Genomic DNA, 20121 nt, shown 5'->3' on the forward strand with positions numbered 1-20121 from the left:
TGTTTTCTGTAAAAACCCACCCTGACTTCTCATTATCGATCTTATTTTAGTTGAATTTGGACTGATTTTAGGAAGTAATGAGAGGTTTTGCTTGTGAGGCAGTAAAACTTTTCTCTGTGATCAGATGCTCCCAGAATGGTTTCATTAGTTCCCTGGAGCTGTGTTCTGTTGGAGGCTTTGGATGGGGTTGGAAGTGTGTGTGAATAAGACATCCCACCCATACACACACTCGCCATCTCGCTGCCTAAATATGGGCAACAATCCTCACAAATCCACCGCGGAGAATCCTCCAGGCTCGGACTCCTGCAGCTGGTAGGCTGGTCTGTTTTATTCCTTTCTATTCCTGTCCATTCCCGTCCCTGAGCGCTCCAGAGACACTCAGTTGCGCCTGTCCAGCTCCGTCCCTGTCACAGCCCCTGTCCCTGCCGGATAACTCAACACATTTTTCATCCTTTCTACTGAGAACACACAAAGGGAAACATGGAGGCCATCAAGAAGAAGATGCAGATGCTGAAGCTGGATAAGGAGAACGCCATAGACCGAGCAGAGCAGGCTGAGGTGGACAAGAAGGGAGCAGAGGACAAATGCAAACAGGTGAGGGACTTGGAGAGACTGGGCTGTTTGTCTGCAGGAGCCTGGATGTGTCTTATTAACGGAATAAACAGAGGAACTATGTAAACTTACAGTTTTCTGTAAACTTCTAAACAAGGTCTGATTTTCATCCGTCAGTCAGAGAAAGAAAAATCCAGAAAAATAATTTCACCTTAATCCCTGAAGTCCATCTATGAAGCCTTCATCTCCGCTGAAAGATTGCAGCAGTTTCAGAGACTAAATATGTAGGAAAAACAGCTGGAGTTCTTTTTCTTCATCCTTCATTTGCCTGGCTGACATTTCCAAGAAGATAACTGAGTGATAAGTCAGAGAAACATGCAGGTTTTTGGCTTTTCCAGCATCTTCTAAATGTTTTTTCCTGTTTTTTCTTTGTCAGTTTCCTTTGAAATACTGATGACCAATTCTAAAATGTATGATACTTGTACCGATACCAACAATGTCAATCCAATACAAAACAAGATGATAGAATACGACACAAGATGATATACTATGACACACTACGATACGACAAAGTACAATACAATATGACTCAGTACGATACAATACGACGCAGTACGATACAATACGACGCAGTACGATACAATACGACGCAGTACGATACAATACGACGCAGTACGATACAATACGACGCAGTATGATACAATACGACGCAGTACGACACAATACGACAGTACGATACAGTACGACTCAGTGCGATATAATATGACACAGTATGATACAATACGACACAGTATGATACAATACAACACAGTATGATACGACAGTACGACTTAGTACGATACAATACGACACAGTACCATACAATACGACAGTATGATACAGTACGACTCAGTACGATATAATATGACACAGTATGATACAATACGACACAGTATGATACAATACAACACAGTATGATACGACAGTACGATACAGTACGACACAGTACGATACAATACAACACAAGATGATACAGTACGATACAATGCGACACAAGATGATACGATACAATACAATACAATACAATACAACACAAGATGATACAGTACGATGCAATATGACACAAGATGATACAATACAACACAATACAACACAAGATGATACAGTATGATGCAATACGACACAAGATGATACAGTATGATGCAATACGACACAAGATGATACAATATGATACAATACAACACAACACAAGATGATACAGTATGATACAATACAACACAAGATAATGCAATATGATACAATATAACACAGTATGATACGATAGGATACAGTATGATACAGTACGACACAGTATGATACAGTATGACACAATAACATATGATATACTTTAATACAATGTGATGAAATATATGATATTCCACAAAAAGGTGTTACAATGTGATGTGTTGCCATGCATACATACAATCTGATACAATATAATATGTGATAAAATACTGATACCTGTACAATCCATAATGATGTAATGCAAAGCAGTTTGATACAAAACTTAACATGCAATGTTGTTAATACAATATGATACAATACACTGCAATACAACACTGACACTAGTGTGATGCAACACAATATAATCTTCATACGGATATCAGTATGATATGAAACTGATAACAATACTAACTAAAAAATAACTAAAAGGCTCCGGCCATACTTTGTATAGCTTGGACCCTAATTAAACAAAATTTAAATATACAACATAGTACAATAAAATAGGATGTGATACAGTACTGATACCGATACAATATTTTAAACTTAAAACAAACAAAATCTCTTATTGTACAGTGTGTATTAATCTCTACTGAAATTATGAATAAAACTCAAACAGAAATACTTAGAGGAAATGTTTAAAAAATATCAATAGAATATATTGAGTAAATGAAATAAGATCAAATTAATGTCATCATCATCATCATCATCTTGACTGGCTGAATAATCACGTTACACAGAAGGAATACACCAGAGCTGATTTTCATGTTATTTTATTCCATAAAACTCTGCAAAGTGAAAATAAATTAAATGTCTTTTCTTAACTCTGTGGTTTCTTGACATTTACAAAAATATTTTGACGGTCAGATATTGACGTAATAACCCCAGAGTATTGATACATTACTGGTTTAAAATGGGCCCGTAAGTAACAAATGTTCGGGACAGTTGAGGTGATGGGGTCATGTGATCAGAGACAGCGAGATTCTGTCTCAGACTGGATAAACCTCTGGAGTCTCTCCTGCTGGTCAGCAGAAGAAATGAAGTCTCAGATTTCCACCTGAAACTGGTTCTGATCCATGATGGAACATGAGAGTGTCAGAAAGAGGATCTCAGAACCATCTGCTGTCATCTGATGATCTGATGACAGCTCAGCTTGTCATCAGGACGTAAACGTTGACACATTTCTCAGAAATCCAAACCTGAAATCTTTATTCAGGCAGAGAACCTGTACAGCCCTACGCTCCCGCTGGGTCCCAGCTCAGGTGATGAGACGGAGAGGCTTTGTGCGACATCAGAGTCAGAACTGAATTCCCTGCTTACCATGTTTGATGTGAAGGCAGTGTCCCTTTAGTTCCAACACAAACATCTGAGACGTTAGCAGGAAGTAGGTGGAAAGATGAACGCTCACAACACTAGGTGTTGTGAAGGTGCACATGTGCATGTGCAACCTGTGGTCATGCAATCAAGGATCAACTGAGTACTAGTTAGAGGAGCACGACCATGGCCCGAAGTGTCGGGGGGGGGGGGGGGGGGGGACCAAAGGCCGTGGGGCCCACCAAACACTGAGTCCCAGTAGACAGAGCAGAGAGCGTCGGCGTCCCCCGAGCCCAGAGCAGAGGACACCCAGGCAGGAACATCCGGGCAGGAACACCCGGGAAGGAGCATCCAGGCAGGAACACCCAGGCAGGAACATCCGGGCAGGAACACCCGGGAAGGAGCATCCAGGCAGGAACACCCAGGCAGGAACATCCGGGCAGGAACACCCGGGCAGGAACATCCAGGCAGGAACACCCAGGCAGGAACACCCAGACATGAACATCCAGGCAGGAACACCCGGGGCAGGACGAGGCAGGAACATCCAGGAAGGAACACCCAGGCAGGACAAGGCAGGAACATCAAGGCAGGAACACCCAGGCAGTAACATCCAGGCAGGAAAACTCAGGCAGGAACACCCAGGCAGGAACACACAGTCACGAACATCCAGAAAGGAACACCCAGGCAGTAACATCCAGGCAGGAACACCAAGGCAGGAACACCCAGGCAGGAACATCCAGGCAGGAACGCCCAGGCAGGAACATCCAGGCAAGAACATCCAGGCAGGAACATCCAGGGAGGAACATCCAGGCAGGAACACCCAGGGAGGAACATCCAGGCAGGAACACTCAGGCAGGAACATCCAGGATGGAACATCCAGGCAGGAACACTCAGGCAGGAACATCCAGGATGGAACATCCAGGCAGGAACACCCAGGCAGTAACATCCAGGCAGGAACACCCAGGGAGGAACATCCAGGCAGGAACACTCAGGCAGGAACATCCAGGATGGAACATCCAGGCAGGAACACTCAGGCAGGAACATCCAGGCAGGAACATCCAGGCAGGAACACCCAGGCAGTAACATCCAGGCAGGAACACCCAGGCAGGAACACCCAGGAAAGAACACCCGGGCAGGAACACACAGGCAGGAACATCCGGGCGGGAACACCCGGGCAGGAACATCCAGGCAGGAACATCCAGGCTGGAACATCCAGGCAGGAACATCCAGACAGGTCATCCAGGGCAGGAACATCCAGGCAGGACGAGGCAGGAACATCCAGGAAGGAACACGCCGGCAGGACAAGGCAGGAACATCAAGGCAGGAACACCCAGGCAGTAACATCCAGGCAGGAAAACTCAGGCAGGAACACCCAGGCAGGAACACACAGTCACGAACATCCAGAAAGGAACACCCAGGCAGTAACATCCAGGCAGGAACACCTAGGCAGGAACACCCAGGCAGGAACATCCAGGCAGGAACGCCCAGGCAGGAACATCCAGGCAAGAACATCCAGGCAGGAACATCCAGGGAGGAACATCCAGGCAGGAACACCTGAGCAGGAACACCCGGGGCAGGAACACCCAGGCAGGAACACTCAGGCAGGAACACCCGGGCAGGAACACTCAGGCAGGAACATCCAGGATGGAACATCCAGGCAGGAACACCCAGGCAGTGACATCCAGGCAGGAACACCCAGGCAGGAACACCCGGGCAGGAACACACAGGCAGGAACATCCGGGCGGGAACACCCGGGCAGGAACATCCAGGCAGGAACATCCAGGCTGGAACATCCAGGCAAGAACATCCAGACAGGTCATCCAGGGCAGGAACATCCAGGCAGGACGAGGCAGGAACATCCAGGAAGGAACACCCAGGCAGGACAAGGCAGGAACATCCAGGCAGGAACACCCAGGCAGTAACATCCAGGCAGGAACACCCAGGCAGGAACACCCAGGAAAGAACACCCGGGCAGGAACACACAGGCAGGAACATCCGGGCGGGAACACCCGGGCAGGAACATCCAGGCAGGAACATCCAGGCAGGAACACCCAGGCAGGATGAGGCAGGAACATAAAGGAAGGAAAACCCAGGCAGGACGAGGCAGGAACATCCAGGCAGGAACACCCAGGGCAGGAACATCCAGGCAGGAACATCCAGACAGGAACATCCAGGGCAGGAACATCCAGGCAGGAACATCCAGGCTGGAACACCCAGGCAGGACGAGGCAGGAACATCCAGGCAGGAACACCCAGGCAGGAAAACCCGGGCAGGACCACCCGGGCAGGAACACCCAGGCAGGAACATCCAGGATGGAACATCCAGGCAGGAACACCCAGGCAGTAACATCCAGGCAGGAACATCCAGGCAGGAACACCCAGGCAGGAACATCCGGGCAGGAAGACCCGGGCAGGAACATCCAAGCAGGAACACCCAGGCTGGAACATCCAGGCAGGAACACTCAGGCAGGAACACCCGGGCAGGAAAACTCAGGCAGGAACACCCAGGCAGGAACACACAGTCACGAACATCCAGAAAGGAACACCCAGGCAGTAACATCCAGGCAGGAACACCTAGGCAGGAACACCCAGGCAGGAACATCCAGGCAGGAACGCCCAGGCAGGAACATCCAGGCAAGAACATCCAGGGAGGAACATCCAGGCAGGAACACCCGGGGCAGGAACACCCAGGCAGGAACACTCAGGCAGGAACACCCGGGCAGGAACACTCAGGCAGGAACATCCAGGATGGAACATCCAGGCAGGAACACCCAGGCAGTAACATCCAGGCAGGAACACCCAGGCAGGAACACCCAGGAAAGAACACCCGGGCAGGAACACACAGGCAGGAACATCCGGGCGGGAACACCCGGGCAGGAACATCCAGGCAGGAACATCCAGGCTGGAACATCCAGGCAGGAACATCCAGACAGGTCATCCAGGGCAGGAACATCCAGGCAGGACGAGGCAGGAACATCCAGGAAGGAACACCCAGGCAGGACAAGGCAGGAACATCAAGGCAGGAACACCCAGGCAGTAACATCCAGGCAGGAACACCCAGGAAAGAACACCCGGGCAGGAACACACAGGCAGGAACATCCGGGCGGGAACACCCGGGCAGGAACATCCAGGCAGGAACATCCAGGCTGGAACACCCAGGCAGGATGAGGCAGGAACATAAAGGAAGGAAAACCCAGGCAGGACGAGGGAGGAACATCCAGGCAGGAACACCCAGGGCAGGAACATCCAGGCAGGAACATCCAGGCAGGAACATCCAGGCAGGAACATCCAGGCAGGAACATCCAGGCTGGAACACCCAGGCAGGACGAGGCAGGAACATCCAAGCAGGAACACCCAGGCAGGAAAACCCGGGCAGGACCACCCGGGCAGGAACACCCAGGCAGGAACATCCAGGCTGGAACACCCAGGCAGGACGAGGCAGGAACATCAAGGCAGGAAGACCCAGGCAGGACCACCCGGGAAGGAACACCCAGGCAGGAACATCCGGGCAGGAACACCCAGGCAGGAACACCCGGGCAGGATGAGGCAGGAACATAAAGGAAGGAAAACCCAGGCAGGACAAGGCAGGAACATCCAGGCAGGAACACCCAGGGCAGGAACATCCAGGCAGGAACACCCAGGGCAGGAACAACCGGGCAGGAACGCCCAGGCAGGAACATCCAGGCTGGAACACCCAGGCAGGACGAGGCAGGAACATCCAGGCAGGAACACCCAGGCAGGAACACCCGGGCAGGACCACCCGGGCAGGAACACCCAGGCAGGAACATCCAGGCAGGAACATCCAGATAGGAACATCCAGGCAGGAACACCCAGGCAGGAACAAACACCCAGGCAGGAACACCGGGGCATGAACTGCCAGGCAGGAACATCCAGGCAGGAACACCCGGGCAGGAACATCCGGGCAGGAACACCCGGGAAGGAACACGCGGGAAGGAACACCCGGGCAGGAACACCCAGGCAGGATGAGGCAGGAACATACAGGCAGGAACACCCAGGCAGGACGAGGCAGGAACATCCGGGCAGGAACACGCAGGCAGGAACACGCGTGAAGGAACACCCGGGCAGGAACACCCAGGCAGGACGAGGCAGGAACATACAGGCAGGAACACCCAGGCAGGACGAGGCAGGAACATCCAGGGCAGGAACATCCAGGGCAGGAACATCCATGCAGGAACACCCAGGCAGGAACATCCAGGCAGGAACACCAAGGCAGGAACATCCAGGCAGGAACACCCAGGCAGGAACATCCAGGCAGGAACATCCGGGCAGGAACACCCGGGAAGGAACATCCGGGCAGGAACACGCAGGCAGGAACACGCGGGAAGGAACACCCGGGCAGGAACACCCAGGCAGGAACATCCAGGCAGGAACATCCAGGCAGGAACACCAAGGCAGGAACATCCAGGCAGGAACACCCGGGAAGGAACGCCCAGGCAGGAACATCCGGGCAGGAACACCTGGGCAGGAACACCCGGGGCAGGAACACCCGGGAGGGAACACCCGGGCAGGAACATCCGGGCAGGAACACCCGGGCAGGAACACCCAGGCAGGAAAACCCAGGCAGGAACACCCGGGCAGGAACACCCAGGCAGGACGAGGAAGGAACATCCAGGCTGGAACACCCAGGCAGGACGAGGCAGGAACATCCAGGCAGGAACACCCAGGCAGGAACACCCGGGCAGGACCACCCGGGCAGGAACACCCAGGCAGGAACATCCAGGCAGGAACATCCAGGCTGGAACACCCAGGCAGGACGAGGCAGGAACATACAGGCAGGAACACCCAGGCAGGATGAGGCAGGAACATCCAGGGCAGGAACATCCAGGGCAGGAACATCCAGGCAGGAAAATCCAGGCAGGAAAACCCAAGAAGGAACATTCAGGCAGGAACACGCAGGCAGGAACACGCGGGAAGGAACACCCGGGCAGGAACACCCAGGCAGGACCACCCGGGCAGGAACACCCGGGCAGGAACATCCGGGCAGGAACACCCAGGCAGGAACACCCGGGCAGGAACACCCAGGCAGGACGAGGCAGGAACATACAGGCAGGAACACCCAGGCAGGACGAGGCAGGAACATCCAGGGCAGGAACATCCAGGGCAGGAACATCCATGCAGGAACACCCAGGCAGGAACATCCAGGAGGGAACATCCAGGCAGGAACACCAAGGCAGGAACATCCAGGCAGGAACACCCGGGAAGGAACGCCCAGGCAGGAACATCCGGGCAGGAACACCTGGGCAGGAACACCCGGGGCAGGAACACCCGGGAGGGAACACCCGGGCAGGAACATCCGGGCAGGAACACCCAGGCAGGAACACCCAGGCAGGAACATCCAGGCAGGAACACCCAGGCAGGAACACCCAGGAAAGAACACCCGGGCAGGAACATCCAGGCAGGAACATCCAGGCAGGACGAGGCAGGAACATCCAGGCAGGAACACCCAGGCAGGAACACCTAGGCAGGAAAACCAAGGCTGGATCACCCAGGCAGGAACACCCAGGCAGGAACACCCGGGCAGGAACACCCAGGCAGGAACATCCAGATAGAAACATCCAGGCAGGAAGACCCAGGCAGGAACACCCGGGCAGGAACACTCAGGCAGGAACACCGGGGCAGGAACTGCCAGGCAGGAACAGCCAGGCAGGACCACCCAGGCAGGTACATCCAGGCAGGAAAACCCGGGCAGGAACATCCAGGCAGGAACACCTAGGCAGGAACACCAAGGCTGGAACACCCAGGCAGGAAAACCCAGGCAGGAACAACCGGGCAGGAACGCCCAGGCAGGAACATCCAGGCTGGAACACCCAGGCAGGACGAGGCAGGAACATCCAGGCAGGAACACCCGGGCAGGACCACCCGGGCAGGAACACCCAGGCAGGAACATCCAGGCAGGAACATCCAGGCTGGAACACCCAGGCAGGACGAGGCAGGAACATACAGGCAGGAACACCCAGGCAGGACGAGGCAGGAACATCCAGGGCAGGAACATCCAGGCAGGAAAACCCAAGAAGGAACATTTAGGCAGGAACATCCAGGCAGGAACACCCGGGCAGGAACATCCAGGCAGGAACACCCGGGCAGGAACACCCGGGAAGGAACATCCGGGCAGGAACACCCGGGCAGGAACATCCGGGCAGGAACACCCAGGCAGGAACACCCGGGCAGGAACACCCAGGCAGGACGAGGCAGGAACATCCAGGCTGGAACACCCAGGCAGGACGAGGCAGGAACATCCAGGCAGGAACACCCAGGCAGGAACACCCGGGCAGGAACACCCAGGCAGGACGAGGCAGGAACATCCAGGCAGGAACACCCAGGCAGGAACACCCGGGCAGGAACACCCAGGCAGGAACACCCAGGCAGGACGAGGCAGGAACACTGAGTAGCGCAGGGCGATGGCGAGCAGGCCCTGTTGACACCAGCGCTAAGGGACGCAGTGCCATCACCCCAAAGGCCCCAGGCTCACTGCTCTTTGACATGAGGCGAGTCAACAGATGTTACATGAGAGAAGCTTCCAGTGAAATGTCTGGATCAAACTGAACATCTCCTCCTAATCACCATGGTAACTGATGATAATAAATGACTCCATCGTGTCATATCTTATGTTACTGATGATCCTGCAGACAGAAATATTATTGATATCACACAGAAATATCAAATCTAGGTGAAACGTGACTTCACAGCTGAAAGAAGGAGTAAAAGTTATTCATTCTGCATCTCTGAAATCGGTGTATGGAAAATCCCACCAGAATTATCCAACATCAGAGGCATGTTTCCAGAAACCGGTTCTTCTTAAGCAAGCTGTGGCAGCTTTCGGTCCGCTATGTCTGTGATTGGTTGGATTAAAGACATCTGATTGGTCTGATTGAGTAGGCGTGTGAAACGTGGGACAAATGTTTGGTACTTGTGAAACTGATGTGTGTCTTCAGGCTTGCAGAGAACATCCATACTAAGATTTAATGTAGATTTAATTACAATCAGTCATTAAAACAGCCCCTTTTCATCAGTCGCATAAAATTCTGTATATCTAATGCACAATAAACAATGTTTGCAGATATAAAAAAAACACACAACTAAAACAACTGCCTGAGGAAACAGTGGAGGCCAAAATGTAAATCAAATTAAACTAAAAACACTGAGAACAAATCAGGGAAAAGGATGAAATCAGCGTTTTAGTTCATAGCAGATGGTTAAGTGGAAGAAACCACAGGCACATTTCTGCTGGTTAAGGGTCATACTTACCTTTTATTATTATTATGACAGAAAGCCGGCTGAATTACAGGTGTACCAGGTGTGTTTTCATCTTCTCTGCTGGTTCATGATGCATTCAAAGTCCCGAGTCCATTATCTTAATAAGGCTGAGATATTCCAGAATATGAAGGGGTTAAATGTCAAAGTCCAGACCTAAGTCCACCTGTGTGTGTGTGTGTGTATATATATATATATATATATATATATATATATATATATATATATATATATATATATATATATATATATATATATATATATATATATATATATATATATACACACACACACACACACACACACACACACACATACACATATCTATATATATATATATATATATATACACTACTCACAAAAAGTTGGGGATATTCAGCTTTTGGGTGAAATTTCACAACAAGCCTAAAATGCATTCCAACCTGTACAGGTGAACTTAATGTGATCTTCTCTAAGCTTTTAAATGCACATGTCCAACTGTTAAATGTTTCAATAAATTTTGCACAAGTTGCTGTTCTCTAACAAGGAGCTTAACGGCAAAAATCACGGCAGGTGTGTGATCCTTGAATTGACCAATAAATGTCCTGGTTCAATTAGAGCTGGTGTTTAAACAGTTGTCCTCATCATGCTGTTCACATTTTGACATCATGAGACCAAGACGACACCTAACAATGGAACAACAGTCCCTTGCCATTGCGATGCTTCAAACAGGACGTTCTCAGACAGAAGTGGCCACTGAGCTTGGAGTGTCACAGAGTGTCATCAGCAGGTTGCAACAGAGATATGGAGAGACTGGAAGAGTCACAGAAAGGCCTAGAAGTGAACGTCCTTTGGCCACATCCCGTGCTGATGACCGCTACATTGTGAACACTGCCCTGAGAAACCGGATGATGAATGCCACTCAACTCCAGGCACGTTTAAGAGAGGTGAGAGGCACCCAAGTGTCACGTCAGACCATTCCAAACCGTTTCCATCAGCGTGGTCTGCGTGCTAGACGACCTGCACGGGTACCTGACCACACCACCAGGCACAGGCATCATCGTCTTGCATGGGCCAGGGAGCATTTACGCTGGACGAGGAACCAGTGGGCCTCAGTGCTGTTCTCTGATGAAAGTCGATTCACACTGAGCAGAAATGATGGCCGGCAACCATGTTGGAGACGTCAGGGAGAGCGCTATGCATCAGCCACTGTTGTCACCAGGCCAGCTTTTGGTGGTGGCGGTGTTACAGTGTGGGCAGGGGTGTCCACTTGGTACAGAACTGCCCTACACTTTGTGAATGGTACAGTGACAAGCCCATACTACCTGAATAACATCATTAATCCAGTGATTGTGCCCCTACATGAACAGCACAGGCCTAATTTCATCTTCATGGACGACAATGCTCCTGCTCATCGAGGCCGCATCATCAGGGAACGACTGTTGGAGACTGGTGTACCTCAAATGGAACGGCCTGCACTCTCTCCAGACCTGAATCCCATTGAAAACCTGTGGGATCAGCTGAGCCGTCGTGTAGAGGCTCGAAACCCTGCACCCCAGAACCTCAATGACCTGAGGGCTGCCCTTCAAGAAGAGTGGGATGCCATGCCTCAGCAGGCAATAAGTTGCCTTGTGAACAGCATGAGACGTCGTTGTCAAGCTGTAATTGATGCTCAAGGGCACATGACCAGATATTGAGATGTTCACATTTTTTGTTGTGGTGTAACTACCATTGTTGTTACCTTTTGTGTTGAATGAATCTTTTGAGATGAGGAAATCAGTAGTGCATCCTTCTACTTAAATGTCTTACTTTTATGATATTATATCACTGTAGCATGAACATATTGCATTTTCCATAAATTTCACATGAAAGCCAAATATCCCTAACTTTTTGTGAGTAGTGTGTATATATATATATATATATATATATATATATATATATATATATATATATATATATATATATATATATATACACATACACACACACACACACACACACACACACACACACACACACACACACACACACACACACAGGTGGACTTAGGTCTGGACTTTGACATTTAACCCAGTCAGTGTTTCTTCATCAGGATGATGAGGGTCATTGTCCGGCTGGAAGGTGAACTTCTGTGCCAGTCTGTAATTTCTAGAAGACTCCAGAATACGGAGAGCTACTTCCACACATCATGATCCAGACACTACCGTGCTTCACTGTCATTTTAATGGCGTGTGACCAGAGGAACGTCCTCTTTCTGTGTTTTTCTGTTCATTCCTGTGGAAAGGTCCAGCAGTTGTTTCTTCATGGCTACCCTTAGTGTCTTTGCTGTCTCTGATTAATGGCCTCCATGAATCCAGCCTCCCTCAGCAGGTCTGTTGTGGCGTCATATTGTTTCTGCAGGCTTTAGAGTTTCAGGTATGTTTACAACCCAAGTCTGATTAGGTCTTCTCCACAACTTGGTCCCTGACGTGTGTGGAGACCTCCTTGGTCTTCCTGGTGTCTCTTCATCAGTACTGGTTCAGACTCTGGGGTCTGAGGTTACGTGACACTAGACTGTCATGGTGACCAGCAGCGTAGAGTTGGAGGAATTTCAGGAAAAACTGTAATGCTGCTGAAGCCCCCAGCATGCAAGGGAGGTGCTGTTCTCTTCTTGATCATATTACCTGCTAATATTTGCATATGTAGTCTTAGCATTACCTGCTAATGTTAGCATCCTCGTTCTTAGCATTACCTGCTAATATTAGCATCTTCGGTCTTATCATATGCTGCTAATGTTGCTACATGTGGATCTAATAATCTGTTAGACTGTCTACATGTGAATGTAGAAACGGATGATGATAAATCACATTAACACCCATGAATTCTCCTCAGAACTACAATGTTTAGTGCATGTAGACCTGGACATCTGACTTATTTAGTTTTTTATATTTGCTCATGTACAAAACAGAAAAGGTTTCCAGTTTGCCTCAGAACATTTTAAATGAACTTTGATCCAGAGAAGACGGCGTGTTTCTGGATCCTCTTCACATATGATGGAGCTTTAACCTGCAGGTGTGAATTTCTGTGTGGTTTCTGGTTTTCCTTTGTCCACACAGATATTTCTAGTAGTTTTTAATGCAGAAGATCACCAGCATCCAGCCTCGTCCCAAGCATACAGAGATTCCATCTGATTCTCTGAATCTTTGAGGAACATTTTCGGAAATTATTTCACAATTCATCGACCCAGACTCTTACTGAGCTGTTGCCAGTTAACCAGTTAACCTGATTACTCCTGAATGCTTCTCTGGTTGTTTCTGATTCAGTTTTGTTCCTCCTGTTTCAGCTTTGTAAAATGTACATTAAATGTTATTTTATGTGCTTTTTGTGCAGTTTATAAACTTTATGGTCATTCTTTTCCACTTGTGATGGATGCTGAGGAAGACGATGGTTAAAGCCCAGAGGTTTTAACTTGTAGAATATCTGAGAAGGACAATCTGTTAATAGAAACCAACCCTTCAGCCATTGTTCTACTGGATTCCAGTTTGACGTTCTAACAATGCCGTTTCCATTCCGTCTCTCCGCTTGGCAACCTTTGATTCTGGCATGTCTATTTCTGCCGCCTGTTTGCTCTGGAAAGCCGCTGCTGTTGGAATTACCAGGATGAGTGCAGGATTAGGAAAGCCCAGCTCTATTTCTGACTGTGCGGCCTTACATGGCAGCAGGCTGGGGCGGCCTGTCAGGAGTGATGTAGACGGGACAATTGTTGTGAAGACATTCTCATCAGGACGCCTGTCTGTCATGGACAAACTGTCTTTTTATAGCCGTCCTGACAGATGAATCACCGACTGACAAAGGTCGACAATAAAAACAGCTTTTCTTTTTCTGAAGCAGCAGGGTTTATGTTATTCATCAGTTATGATGTGAGAGGATGAACGAGGACGGACAAATGGACGTCAGCTGCTTCTCTTCCATCTGTCTGGGTCTCTGTGATTGTCTTTTACAACAGTTCAGGTTTCACTGGGACAACCTGTCGCTCCTCTGATTTCACACGCCTGATTTATGTCTGGACAGGACTTATTTGTTCAGTGTGTGTCACATATCATTTCACAGTGAAGAGGACGGAAACAGACACATAAACACCAGACATGTTGCTTTAAATCTGCTGCCACACAGGACAGACAAGGATCCTCGTGTGAAAGGAGGAGAAGGGTGTTGTGAAGGTAACGCCGTGGTTTCAGACCAGCAATGATGAAGTGCAAAGACGTCAGGAAAAATTAAAGAGTGAAAATCGGAAAATGATCAGCATCTGGCTGCAATGAGACGACAAAAAAACTAAAAATCCCTTTTTCTTTATCTACAGTATCGTAATGTTCAGACTGAATTTCATTCGATTCTTTGCTATCATTTTTGTTCCATTTCATTAAAGTTTGTTCAACAATTAGCTTTTAGTTACAAAAAAAGTGCTTTTTATTAAAACACTGATCGAAAACGTTTCTCAACAATCATCATCATAATCACTAATCAGCTTTAATTCGAGTGAAACTAAAAGAATCATTTGGAGCTAGAAGAGTTGGATCTTTGGAAACACTGGGACCTCCATGAATAACTTATATCATGACGTTTCCCGTTAACACCGTCACGTCGTCCAGATGACATCACAACGTTTTCCCGTTAACACCGTCACGTCGTCCAGATGACATCACGACGTTTTCCCGTTAACACCGTCACGTCGTCCAGATGACATCACAACGTTTTCCCGTTAACACCGTCACGTCGTCCAGACGACATCACGACGTTTTCCGTTAACACCGTCACATGTCGTCTCGATGACATCACTACATTTCCCGTTAACAGATGACATCACTACATTTCCCGTTAACACCGCCACATGTTGTCCAGATGACATCACAATGTTTTCCGTGAACACCGCCACATGTCGTCCAAATGACATCACGACGTCTCCCGTTAACACCGTCACGTCGTCCAAATGACATCACGACGTCTCCCGTTAACACCGTCACGTCGTCCAGATGACATCACAACGTCTCCTGTTAACACCGCCACATGTCGTCCAGATGACATCACAACGTTTTCCGTTAACACTGCCACATGTCGTCCAAATGACATCACGACGTCTCCCCGTTAACACCGCCACATGTCGTCCAGATGACATCACAACGTTTTCCGTTAACACTGCCACATGTCGTCCAGATGACATCACAACGTTTTCCGTTAACACCGCCACATGTCGTCCAAATGACATCACGATGTCTCCCGTTAACACCGTCACATGTCGTCCAGATGACATCACAATGTCTCCCGTTAACACTGTCACATGTCGTCCAGATGACATCACGACGTATCCCTTTAACACCGTCACATGTCATCCAGATGACATCACAACGTTTCCCGTTAACACCGTCATGTCGTCCAGATGAAATCACGTATCCCGTTAACACCGTCACATGTCGTCCAGATGACATCACAACGTCTCCTGTTAACACCGCCACATGTCGTCCAGATGACATCACAACGTTTTCCGTTAACACCGCCACATGTCGTCCAAATGACATCACGACGTATCCCGTTAACACCGTCACATGTCGTCCAGATGACATCACAATGTCTCCCGTTAACACTGTCACATGTCGTCCAGATGACATCACGACGTATCCCTTTAACACCGTCACATGTCATCCAGATGACATCACAACGTTTCCCGTTAACACCGTCATGTCGTCCAGATGAAATCACGTATCCTGTTAACACCGTCACGTCGTCCAGATGAAATCACGTTTCCCGTTAACACCGCCACATGTTGTCCAGATGACATCACAACGTTTTCCGTTAACACCGTCACATGTCGTCTTGATGACATCACTACATTTCCTGTTAACAGATGACATCACTACATTTCCCGTTAACACGTCACATGTCGTCCAGATGACATCACGACGTTTCCCGTTAACATCGCCACATGACGTCCAGATGACATCACGACGTTTCCCGTTAACACCGTCACGTCGTCCAGATGACATCACGACGTTTCCCGTTAACATCGCCACATGACGTCCAGATGACATCACGACGTTTCCCGTTAACATCGCCACATGTCGTCCAGATGACATCACAACGTTTTCCGTTAACACGTCACATGTCGTCTCGATGACATCACTACATTTCCCGTTAACAGATGACATCACTACATTTCCCGTTAACACCGTCACATGTCGTCCAGATGACATCACGACGTTTCCCGTTAACATCGCCACATGACGTCCAGATGACATCACGACGTTTCCCGTTAACACCGTCACGTCGTCCAGATGACATCACGACGTTTCCCGTTAACATCGCCACATGACGTCCAGATGACATCACGACGTTTCCCGTTAACATCGCCACATGTCGTCCAGATGACATCACAACGTTTTCCGTTAACACCGTCACATGTCGTCTCGATGACATCACTACATTTCCCGTTAACAGATGACATCACTACATTTCCCGTTAACACCGCCACATGTTGTCCAGATGACATCACAATGTTTTCCGTGAACACCGCCACATGTCGTCCAAATGACATCACGACGTTTTACGTTAACACCGCCACATGTTGTCCAAATGACATCACGACGTCTCACGTTAACACCGTCACGTCGTCCAGATGACATCACAACGTCTCCTGTTAACACCGTCACATGTCGTCCAGATGACATCACAATGTTTTCCGTGAACACCGCCACATGTCGTCCAAATGACATCACGACGTTTTACGTTAACACCGCCACATGTTGTCCAAATGACATCACGACGTCTCACGTTAACACCGTCACGTCGTCCAGATGACATCACAACGTCTCCTGTTAACACCGTCACATGTCGTCCAGATGACATCACGACGTTTCCCGTTAACACCGCCACATGTTGTCCAGATGACATCACAACGTTTTCCGTGAACACCGCCACATGTCGTCCAGATGACATCACGACGTTTCCCGTTAACATCGCCACATGACGTCCAGATGACATCACGACGTTTCCCGTTAACACCGTCACGTCGTCCAGATGACATCACGACGTTTCCCGTTAACATCGCCACATGACGTCCAGATGACATCACGACGTTTCCCGTTAACATCGCCACATGTCGTCCAGATGACATCACAACGTTTTCCGTTAACACCGTCACATGTCGTCTCGATGACATCACTACATTTCCCGTTAACAGATGACATCACTACATTTCCCGTTAACACCGCCACATGTTGTCCAGATGACATCACAATGTTTTCCGTGAACACCGCCACATGTCGTCCAAATGACATCACGACGTTTTACGTTAACACCGCCACATGTTGTCCAAATGACATCACGATGTCTCCCGTTAACACCGTCACGTCGTCCAGATGACATCACAACGTCTCCTGTTAACACCGTCACATGTCGTCCAGATGACATCACGATGTTTCCCGTTAACACTGCCACATGTCGTCCAGATGACATCACAACGTTTTCCGTTAACACTGCCACATGTCGTCCAGATGACATCACGTTTTCCGTTAACACCGCCACATGTCGTCCAAATGACATCACGACGTCTCCCGTTAACACAGTCACATGTCGTCCAGATGACATCACAATGTCTCCCGTTAACACTGTCACATGTCGTCCAGATGACATCACGACGTATCCCTTTAACACCGTCACGTCATCCAGATGACATCACAACGTTTCCCGTTAACACCGTCATGTCGTCCAGATGAAATCACGTATCCCGTTAACACCGTCACATGTCGTCCAGATGACATCACAACGTCTCCTGTTAACACCGCCACATGTCGTCCAGATGACATCACAACGTTTTCCGTTAACACCGCCACATGTCGTCCAAATGACATCACGACGTATCCCGTTAACACCGTCACATGTCGTCCAGATGACATCACAATGTCTCCCGTTAACACTGTCATATGTCGTCCAGATGACATCACGACGTTTTCCGTTAACACCGTCACATGTCGTCTTGATGACATCACTACATTTCCTGTTAACAGATGACATCACTACATTTCCCGTTAACACGTCACGTCATCCAGATGACATCACGACGTTTCCCGTTAACATCGCCACATGACGTCCAGATGACATCACGACGTTTCCCGTTAACACCGTCACGTCGTCCAGATGACATCACGACGTTTCCCGTTAACATCGCCACATGACGTCCAGATGACATCACGACGTTTCCCGTTAACATCGCCACATGTCGTCCAGATGACATCACAACGTTTTCCGTTAACACCGTCACATGTCGTCTCGATGACATCACTACATTTCCCGTTAACAGATGACATCACTACATTTCCCGTTAACACCGTCACGTCGTCCAGATGACATCACGACGTTTCCCGTTAACATCGCCACATGACGTCCAGATGACATCACGACGTTTCCCGTTAACACCGTCACGTCGTCCAGATGACATCACGACGTTTCCCGTTAACATCGCCACATGACGTCCAGATGACATCACGACGTTTCCCGTTAACATCGCCACATGTCGTCCAGATGACATCACAACGTTTTCCGTTAACACCGTCACATGTCGTCTCGATGACATCACTACATTTCCCGTTAACAGATGACATCACTACATTTCCCGTTAACACCGCCACATGTTGTCCAGATGACATCACAATGTTTTCCGTGAACACCGCCACATGTCGTCCAAATGACATCACGACGTTTTACGTTAACACCGCCACATGTTGTCCAAATGACATCACGACGTCTCCCGTTAACACCGTCACGTCGTCCAGATGACATCACAACGTCTCCTGTTAACACCGTCACATGTCGTCCAGATGACATCACGACGTTTCCCGTTAACACCGCCACGTCGTCCAGATGACATCACAACGTTTTCCGTTAACACTGCCACATGTCGTCCAAATGACATCACGACGTCTCCCGTTAACACCGTCACATGTCGTCCAGATGACATCACAATGTCTCCCGTTAACACTGTCACATGTCGTCCAGATGACATCACGACGTATCCCGTTAACACCGTCACATGTCATCCAGATGACATCACGTTTCCCGTTAACACCGTCATGTCGTCCAGATGAAATCACGTATCCCGTTAACACCGTCACGTCGTCCAGATGAAATCACAACGTTTCCCGTTAACACCGCCACATGTTGTCCAGATGACATCACAACGTTTTCCGTGAACACCGCCACATGTCGTCCAGATGACATCACAACGTTTTCCGTTAACACCGCCACATGTCGTCCAAATGACATCACGACGTTTCCCGTTAACACCGTCATGTCGTCCAGATGAAATCACGTATCCCGTTAACACCGTCACGTCGTCCAGATGACATCACAACGTCTCCTGTTAACACCATCACATGTCGTCCAGATGACATCACAACGTCTCCTGTTAACACCGTCACGTCGTCCAGATGACATCACGACGTTTCCCGTTAACATCGCCACATGTCGTCCAGATGACATCACGACGTATCCCGTTAACACCGTCACATGTCATCCAGATGACATCACGACGTCTCCCGTTAACACCGTCATGTCGTCCAGATGAAATCACGTATCCCGTTAACACCGTCACGTCGTCCAGATGAAATCACAACGTTTCCCGTTAACACCGCCACATGTTGTCCAGATGACATCACAACGTTTTCCGTTAACACCGTCACATGTCGTCTTGATGACATCACTACATTTCCTGTTAGCAGATGACATCACTACATTTCCC

The 20121-nt window shown here is 49.0% G+C and overlaps 1 protein-coding gene across 1 annotated transcript in view; it reads left to right on the top strand.

Moving 5' to 3' along the window:
* The first annotated feature begins 318 nt into the window (after positions 1–318).
* The window catches only part of tpm2 (tropomyosin 2 (beta)), a 43101-nt gene continuing 23298 nt past the window's right edge, over positions 319–20121 (top strand). The window contains exon 1 of the mRNA XM_079256422.1: positions 319–594. Coding sequence (XP_079112548.1) covers positions 481–594 — 114 coding nt within the window. The 5' untranslated portion in view covers positions 319–480. The remainder of the gene's footprint in view (positions 595–20121) is intronic.

Source organism: Telmatherina bonti (genome assembly GCF_933228915.1).
Source record: "Telmatherina bonti genome assembly, chromosome: 17".
NCBI lineage: Eukaryota > Metazoa > Chordata > Actinopteri > Atheriniformes > Telmatherinidae > Telmatherina > Telmatherina bonti.